This window comes from Lathyrus oleraceus, chromosome 6 (assembly GCF_024323335.1).
Source record: "Lathyrus oleraceus cultivar Zhongwan6 chromosome 6, CAAS_Psat_ZW6_1.0, whole genome shotgun sequence".
Classification (NCBI taxonomy): Eukaryota; Viridiplantae; Streptophyta; class Magnoliopsida; order Fabales; family Fabaceae; genus Lathyrus; species Lathyrus oleraceus.
Window position 1 is genome coordinate 311,345,051 of NC_066584.1, and position 9,636 is coordinate 311,354,686.

At 30.8% G+C, this 9,636-nt stretch overlaps 1 protein-coding gene and 1 long non-coding RNA gene across 2 annotated transcripts; one reads left to right on the forward strand and one right to left on the reverse strand.

Annotated features, from left to right (window-relative positions):
* Positions 1 to 3,381: 3,381 nt before the first annotated feature.
* Positions 3,382 to 4,116, reverse strand: LOC127095387 (putative F-box protein At1g67623). Its single transcript, XM_051034086.1, has one exon. It carries the CDS (start codon positions 4,114 to 4,116, stop codon positions 3,382 to 3,384), a length of 735 nt encoding a protein of 244 aa, XP_050890043.1.
* A 2,833-nt stretch (positions 4,117 to 6,949) lies between these two features.
* LOC127093189 (uncharacterized) lies at positions 6,950 to 8,120 on the forward strand. Its single transcript, XR_007792449.1, has 2 exons — positions 6,950 to 7,504; positions 7,825 to 8,120. It is a non-coding gene; the product is annotated as an uncharacterized LOC127093189 (long non-coding RNA).
* The last annotated feature ends 1,516 nt before the right edge of the window (positions 8,121 to 9,636 follow it).

The window sequence follows — 9,636 nt, forward strand, 5'->3', positions numbered from 1 at the left end:
TCGCCATTCTCCTTCAGTGGTGTCATCCTACACTCCACATCAGAATGGAGTCCCAAAAAGGAATAATAGAACCATCATAAATATGGTTAGAAGTATATTGAAAGACAAGCATTTATCCAAAGAATTACGGGGAGAAGCTGTGTCGATTGCAACATATATCCTGAGCAGATATTCGACGAAGAAACTAGAAGGAATCACACCAGAAGAATGTTGGTCTGGTGTCAAGCCTAGCTTGAGTCATCTTAAGGTGTTTGGATCTATAACACATAGACATGTGCCAGACCAGTTGAGAAGAAAACTTGATGACAAGTCAAGTCAGATAATCCTGATAGGATAACATTCTACTGGAGGATACAAGTTGTTCGACCCAGTGAACAAGCAAATGGTGATCAACAGGGACGTGATCATAAATTTATAAATAGAGGGAGTAATCTTTATTCTTGTATGAAGAGAAGAAAGAACTCATAACATTGTATTCACAGAATTTTGCAGTTGCAAAGTGAATAAAAAAGTTTTCCACAGGTTGTAGGCAGAGAGAAAATTCTGTAGAAAACATTATTCTTTTTAAACGTTTCTTTTCTTTCTTTCTAAATTGTTCTTTTCTTTTCACTGTCATTGCGTGTTTGATAACAATCTTGTTCATCAAGATTGATAAAAATTCTCCATAGATTGTGGTGGATTTCCAACAGAAATCTTGAAATCATTAACTATGAATGTTGTCCTAGAACATGTCTGGGCTTAATAAAATAGGTAAGATAAAAGAGATTAACTCATGTCTCTTAGATCTTAATCCTGCCATATGAAATATGCTTAAGGCTATAACCGCTAGAAATAAGTTGAAGCTCAATAGTATGTATATGGATAACTATGATATCTATAACTATATATAAAGGGAATATAAGTTTTTGGAATGACATATTTTTATTTCAAAATTGCCCTCCATTTTTTTTTATAAATAACTTGAATGTTTAATAACTTTTGTTGGTTACCAATTGAAAAGTTAACTTCCATCTCTCACAAAAAATATATATCTATAACTTCCATTAACTACTGAGTGGTGATAAAAGTTAAAAATTTCCTTCTATTTCTTTTTATATTTCATCTCTTTTTCAATGAATATACTATTTTTTTTATTCTCTCTGTTTCTACTTTCTCTCTTTTTGAACTTTTATTTATTTTTTATTTGAAAAATCAAAAGTGAAGTAACAACGTTATTGTTGTTGTTTGTGATTGCTTATATTGTTTATTTGAAAGAGTTGAATGATAGACGAGAGTTTTGATAAGAGAATATTTTCTACATAATGGCTAAATAATTGTAGGTTTGTCACTTTCTATCTTTTCTTTTTTCTTTATAATACTTCAACTTAATTTAGATTTTTTTCCCAACTTTAGTTGCATTTTTCATATATTTATTTTTCAATATTTTCAATTGTAGTTTAAAAATCATCTCAATAAAATTAAATGGAAAAGTCAAAAATAATTTTAGACCTACTAGAATTGAAATGCATATTTTAATATATGCAATGTATCCATTAATGCATTTTTATAGGACCAATCAACATGCATCAAAATTTAATTAATAGAATCGAAAAATAAAATGATATATGTAAGATGTGTGTGTAAAATATCTATTTAAATTAATCACAAAAAAGGTATCTTTAAAATTTAATATATTTGATACTTTTATATTATTTTTTATTAATGTTCTTAAAGACCTTAACAAAAAGAAAGTTTAGACAATACAAGTTAAAGTGCAAGAGATTTTAGTGGAGTTGATGATTTTGTAAAGGATATATCATAGGCATGGCGATGGGGTGGGTTGAGGACAGTTTTTACCTCCCCAAACCCAAATCCCTAAATAATCCTTGTTCCCCGTCCCAAACCCAAACGAAGATGGAGAATTAAAATCCAAACCCGTCTCAAACGGATTCGGGTATCCCCGCCCCGCCCCGCCACCATCCATTTAGTGAAATCAATTTTTAATATAAATATTTACTTTTAAAAAAATTAAACTACATTACAAATAAAAAAAAATAAAACAATCTAAAAAAATTTCGTATATACATTTGAATATTTTAAATAATTAATACAAATCAAAATATTAAAACATTGGCCACTTATTTAATATTCTAAATCATCAAAAATAAATAATAATGTACATAATAAAATAAACTGGATGGGTTCGAGATCGGGTTCGGGGTGGGTACTAGTGTCCCCATATTTTATAATCGGGGAAAATCTAAACCCAAATCCAAACTCAGTCAAAGCGGGTTTTCCCCGTTAACTTCGGAGCGGGTTCGAGTGGGTACCGCGGGTACGGGTTATGTTGACATGTCTAGATATATGATTTTGTGAGTTTATGTATTGGATTGTATTGGAGAGAGAGAAATAGATATTTGTAAATATTTAAGGATATCTATATTGTATATTATTTTCAATTTTAAAAGTTTATTGAATTGTTTTTTATTTTTCATGGAAACATTATATATATATATATTTTGATATACATACGGTAAAACATAAAATATTTTGCCCGACGATAGGTAAGATTTAAATTATTAAAAAAATATTAACAATTATGTGTACATATTTAACAGAATGAGAAAAAATAAAAACAATATAAGCTACCTTGTTGGTAGCTATGGTTTGTTAACATCACAAACTCTTTGCACACGGTTTGGATTCTGTTTTGACAAAAATTTTAAATGTTTTAAATTCAAATTTATTATTTTTTTAAACTGGAAAGGGAAAGATCCGAAGAAGGAGAGACTAGACAACAAGCCTAACAGAAACATCAGATCAATCCAAAATAAAGACACACCTTAAATTTATTGAGCAAGAATCAAACGAGACACAATCCACATTATTATTCAAGAACAACTTAGTTAAAAAGTCGGATAATTGAAACGAAAAACATGCTTGAATTGAACTTCTTCAAAAAGGTGAACGCGCCGGAGAATATAGCGCGTCAGAATAGTTCCTTGTTGTTGAAGCAAGTCTGTTTTGACAATGCAGGTCTTGACTCATGATTGTGTTGAGGCAATGAATGTGGTTATTGCATTGTGGTTATGATGCAGATACAATTTAAGTGTGTTTGATGTCTACAGTCATAATCCATAATCCAGTGTGATTACAACCATAACCAAAATGTTACTGTTGTTATGGTGCGGTTCACAATTTAGAACAATAATACAATGTTTTATTTTTTATGAAAAAAGTGTAACAGAGATAAAACAAACTGTGAATAATGAATATTTGCAGTATTTAGAAAATCTATTACTATAAGAAAAACTATTACAGACACTTTAAAAGTTTGACAGATGAAACTAACAAGACAATACTTTACTATTTGCCTAAATTTCTAAGCTTAACCATAAAACACTAAATATTGAATAACTTATAAAAGAACTCTAACTCATGATCCCATCTACAAGCTTCACACGATTCAATGTCATCATCTTCATCGTCAAATAATAACCATCTACCTTTCTTCACTCTCCATCCCTTGCAAGTGTCCTTCGAGTCACAGAGAGGAGTTTGATTGCGCGCCAATACACCGTTATTTTTCCATAATGAACTTGTTAAATATTGAACTCTTTTTCTTGAACTTATAATACATTTCGACATCCTCAAAGAACGCATATGCTCAAGTCCGTGTTTTCTTAATTCATAATTTTCGGAACATAACAAGATCATACCATACATGTATGTCGCTTCCTTATGACCCTTTTGAGCGGCTATTTTTATCCTCTCAAGACCACATATATTTCCGTTCGGATAACTAAAGTATTCGCACAATCCTTCTCTAAACAAGCTTTCAATATTTCCACTTTCCTTACAACGTTTTAAAAAGGATAATGCTTTCTTGTTAGGAAACCATTGAATCAATGGAAATTGATTCAAAGAAACTTTTTGTAAGACATAGTTTTCTTCTGCGACTTTAAGAAAATCATGACAACATAATTTCATGTTGTAAAGATCAAGAAAAGATTGAGAGGTTACATTTATAATCATGTCAAGTAACAAATCTCTTGGAAGTGATTGGATAGAAGATGAAGAAGGTGGTGCATGTTGCTTCTTGTTGCTTTTTTTCTTCAATGATATACTTGGTGCCATTAGGATTGGAGTCAATTTGAGCTTTTTTTTTCTTTGAAAAAATTGATCAAAAGAGATTCAAAGGATGCTTTTTATACCCAAATTTAAACTAACTTTTTTGTTTTTACCAAATCTTAGATACACCCTTTTTTACGGATAGATAAAATTTGTTTTAATTTCAACAAATTTTAATGAGTTCTATATGATTTGATTTGGTTGGACCCATATATATTTTAGTTAATAATAGATATTAGAGAGAGAAAAAATAACCGATTATTTAATGACAATATTATCTTTAAATTATTAACATGAAGTGCTATGTAAATCAAGGTACATATCTACACATATTTTTAAATGGAAAAATAATTAATGATTGATTTAGATTTTAGATAATAAGCAAGTATAATTAAAGTTTGAATCTAATAAAATCCCACAATTGCCTTCTTTTATTTCAGTTTTTTTAAATGATTTTTATAGTGTTGTAAAATTTTTATTTAAAAAAAAAACTATTTTTTTTAAGAATAATTTCAAATAAAACATTAATTTAAATATTTTTTTAAAGAGATTAATTGTTATGCACTGTCAGTGTAAAAAAATTTACACTGTCAATACATCACAATCATCCGTTTGGATTACTTTATATGTGATTATAGAAAAAGTCAAATTTCTCTAAAAAAAATGAATGACTGTGATTAACTGACTGTGCAAAATATCTTTACACATTTCAATTAAACTCTTTTTTAAAATGTTATTTTAAGTAATTCATCATTTTCTTAAAAAAAATTTAATACTAAAATTTTAAAAATCATTTAAATTTAAAGTTATTTTAAATAATTTTTCATAAAAAATATTTTTAAAATATATCCTTTTGATAAATTTGATATTTCGACAATATATTAATCTTTAATAGTGTATATTTAGCTTACAAAATTAATCTTTTAATTTATAAAAATTGTGTTAAACAAAAACTTTTAATATTAATTTTTTTTATTTATAAAAATCAATTCTAAAATTACAAAAAAAATATATTTTTTAAAATGTTAAAAGAATACATCTTATGGTTTGGAGAGGTATTTATAGCGTGTCAACATAGTTAATAATATTAGATGTAATGTATGAAAGAAAATAGTAATAATAATAATATTTTTAGTATTGATGAATTTAAAGCGAAAGTATTTTGTGTTGTAATAATGATATCTTATTAGAGATAAAATAGTTTGCTATTAATTTGTTAAAGATTTATTAAAGATAAAATATTTTTTTATTAATTGTTAAGATTTGTTATGATTGGTTTTATTTTCAAGTGTGAAAGTATTTCAAGATCTCATGTTTAAATTGGATAAAATAAAATAAACATAAATATTTTCTCTATAGACTACATGTTACAAAATTAATATTTTAAAAAGTGTTTTTATAATGACGAGGGATACTTCATTCTGAAATTCCATTCGCACAAAGAGAAGGATATGGTGTTGATGGAAGCCAAACTTTTATCTGAAGAGAGATATGCTGAGAACGATCCCGATCTGGGTGAAGTTACCCCACCTACCTCTGTATCTATGTGACTACTACACCTGGTCAACAAGCATTTTGCCGGGGCTATCTATTCTAGAGTAGATAGAATGATGATAAATATAGAGTGGTTCGAAGATCACCTTGAAACTACCCTTACTATATTACCTCCAAGTATCTCAGATCATGCCTTGCTTCCTTTGAATGGGGAGGAAAACAAAACTAGCAAGAAAAGAAAATTCAAGTTTCTCAATAGTGCAACTGATGTAGAGGGCTATGAGAAATCTATACCCACCAACTGGAAGGAGCCTTTGAGGGGCAAACCAATGTTTGTGCTTTGGAAGAAGTTACAGAGACTTTAACCTATATTAAAGAAGTTGACCAAGCCTTTTCCTGAACTTCATTCTAAAATTGTTAAGGCTAGGACTGAGTTATTATAAGCTCAGAATAAGCTTAGTAATGATAGAATGTGCAACCAGAAGATATGTGAAGTTAAGAAATGCACAGATGAAGTTTACAAATGTCATGTACCCCAAATTTTGCCCATCTTTTTAGTGCATATTTATTTTGAATAAATGAAATGACATAATTGGTAGAAGAACATGTGTAATGAGAAGGTCTTGAATTCGAATCCCACTTCCCCATTGTTAGAGTCTTCTCTCATTTTTTATGTTTTTACCTTCATTAACATTATTTATAATTAAAAATTGCATCTTTTTATTTTTTATTTTCGAATTTTTTAGTAATTATTATAATTTTTTTTTTGTTTTTAATCTAAAAAATAAAAAAATAAAAATGTTTTTCTTATTATTAGTTTATTCTCATTATTATTTATCAAAATTTAAATAAAAAAATAAAAATCTTTTACTTACTATTAGTTCATTTTTAATATTATTTATCAAAATTTAAATAAAAAAAATCAATTGTTACATTTCACAAATATTTCAGGAAATCAATTGGTGGCACGCAACCTCCGGCCATCGCAAATTTGCTCTGGCGATGAGATTCCTTTGCAAATCCGTCTGACACATTTGCGCGTTGCCGGAAGCCACATCCTCTTCCGTAATTCTGCACACCTCATTCTTCATACGCATCTCCCTCCATTCACATTTATCCACCACAACTCATACAACGATCCTTCAGCCACCATCATCTCCGACCATTATTGTTGTCGCCATTATCGCCAAGTTCTTTTCTGTTTCACTTTACTTCAATTTGATTTAAATCCACTAATATTTAGTTGATGTGAGAAACCAAAGTTGTTATCTGGAAGTAGTTGAGAGAGAGAGAGAGAAGAGAGAGAGAGAGAGGAGAGAGAGAGAGAGAGAGAGAGAGAGGGGAGAGAGAGAGAGAGAGAGAGAGAGAGAGAGAGAGAGAGAGAGAGAGAGAGAGATATGAAGATGATTTTGTATTCATTTTTTCTTCTTGCCATGAAACTGATCGAGGAAGAAGGGGATGTGAGGAATGAGAAATGGGGCTTGGGTACTACTTTTGGGTGTTTTTTTTCTTCTTCTTTTGGTTACCAAGTTTTCCGTTAGTTGAGTTTTGAAATGTTAGTTAGGTTAGTTAGTGAATTAAATGGTAACTGGCTATTTCGGGTTATGTTCATAGAAACCAAGTGGAATGTGTTGATTGAATGACTTGATGAACCTAATGCAGGTTATGTGGTTTGAGCAAAATGTAGGCTGATGCAGGTGACTTGCAAATTGTGGTTGTGACTCAGTTATCTGCAGGTCATGGAATTGTTAGATGCATTGCAAGATGATGACCTGCAGGATAATGCTTCAGATCATGTTTCAATTATTGGAAGATTGTGGATTTGTTGACTTGCTATAGGCTATGGAATTGTTGGCTAAAGATCCATCATAAAGACATGCTAGTGCAATTTATCTGCAAGGTAAAACCTGTTGTGAATTGTTGCAATTTTGGGATTGCTAGGATATTTTGTGTTGAGCTACTAACAATACTTAAGTTAGTTGGATATGTAACAAGGGCTATAGGGCACATTTTGGTTAGGGTATGTTTTAGCTTGTTCACTTAAACTTGTATTGTCATGCCTTGATGAATAGTATATGATGATGCTTTCTTGAAACTAATGTTACAGCCTGTCTTGGATTGATGAATGTGGAAACCTTGTTTGGATATTGGCCTTGTATGAATTTTGGATGATGTATGAATGTAATGATTGTTTGTGTGTTACATGATGCATGGCTATAGGCTTGTGGAATTAGACATGGTTTCAAGGCAAGTTTCAAGGCATGTCCAAAACCAATTTTGGTGTAAAAATGAAGTTTCTTATTCATGAAGCAAGTGACCATGGAATCTCATGGAAGAATGCAAAAGTGAATATGCAATGCACATTAGGGTTTAGGGGATGAAAAAATAGGTTAGTTGACCAAAAAGTCAACAGTTGACCAAAAGTCAACTTTTGTAAAAATTTCATTTTTTGTATTTTCTTTTGTAATAGACAATATAAATGTTGTATGAATGAATGAATGGACCTTTATTTTGAATGTAAATGGTCTCTTATGATTAAGCATCAAACCTTAATTTCAAATTGAAATTTCTTCTAAAATCCATGCTTAGGTCATAACTTGAAATGAATGAACCAACATCTTTAAAACAATTGAATCAAAAGGACTATGAATGCATGATGATACATGAGCTAAAGGACTAGGGACCCATGATGAATAAAAAACTAATGGGTTTATAGTTCACTATGAAGCAAAGACCAATGAATGCACCAAAAGACTCAAATCAATGGATTATGAAGCATAATGGAACAAGAGCCAATGTACCAAGAACACACCATGGAGTATGAAGCAATGGATGCAACCAAATTTGATTCAATGAACTTGAAACATGCCCTTTAGAATGAGGACTTTGAATTAATGATGAACCATGAACCAATGACTATGAAGCATGAACCTATGGACTTGAATGCACCATAGGCCTAGCATCAATGTACTAGGAATGGCCAAATAGAATGCACATGACATGAATGCTTGAACAAGGCCATAGATCAGATGAATCACCAATAATATAGGCATGTGGGTCAAATGGTCAACTTGATGAATGATTTCCATGAACAAATATCACACTTGATGATTGATGATGCATGACATGGTAATCAAGAACCAACCTCCAATGAATAGGGTTTCAGTTAATCACAAGATCAATGGTCAAACCAACATGGTCCACAAATGCCAAGTATCCATGATTAGGGTTTCATGATGCCAACCATCAAATCAAGGACCTCAAACTAAACACTAAGGCTCCACAAATAAATCTCCTAACAAATGGCCCCAAGATTAATGTTTGGTGATCAAACACAAGCTCATAAAGTTAACCATAAGTTCCATGAGTACCAAAGTCAAGAATTAAGGTTTTGATGCATAGGTGAACACCATGATTTCAACTTCCATAAACCAAGGCCCCAAGCACAAGAAATTATGGTTTCACCCTTTGATTTCAAATTATGAGCATTATCATAATCCCATGGCTTGATCCTCAAGCAAACCCTAGCTTTTATTAGGTGTAAATAACCACAAACTTTGAATCTATGATGATTATTTGAAAGTTTTAACATGAATGAATGATACACATCTATGAGGAATGAATGAGTGCATATAAATCTCAAGCCAAAACTTAGATGAAAAGTGAAAAGAGGAGGGTAAATTTTGGGGTATGGCAAATGAAGAGAGACATGAGTGACTTATATGAGATTTTCTTCTCTTACATATACGAGAGTAATATTTATTAGCCTCGTGATTGAGTAAGATTGTAAAATGCATAGTGTAAGACCCCAATTTTGGCCCTAAGATCCCTCATGGCCCATATCATATCATATCATGGCCTCAAGGATCATTGCATACCCTAGCTGCCCTCCTAGTGGGTGGGTTATCTTGTGAGTGTGGTTCTTGATCACCAAGCATGTATTGCATTGTATATCATTGCTTTTCATATGTCTACTAACCAAAAGTACAAAAATATTGTCATCTAACCTTGTTTCTTGCAGCTGAAACAATC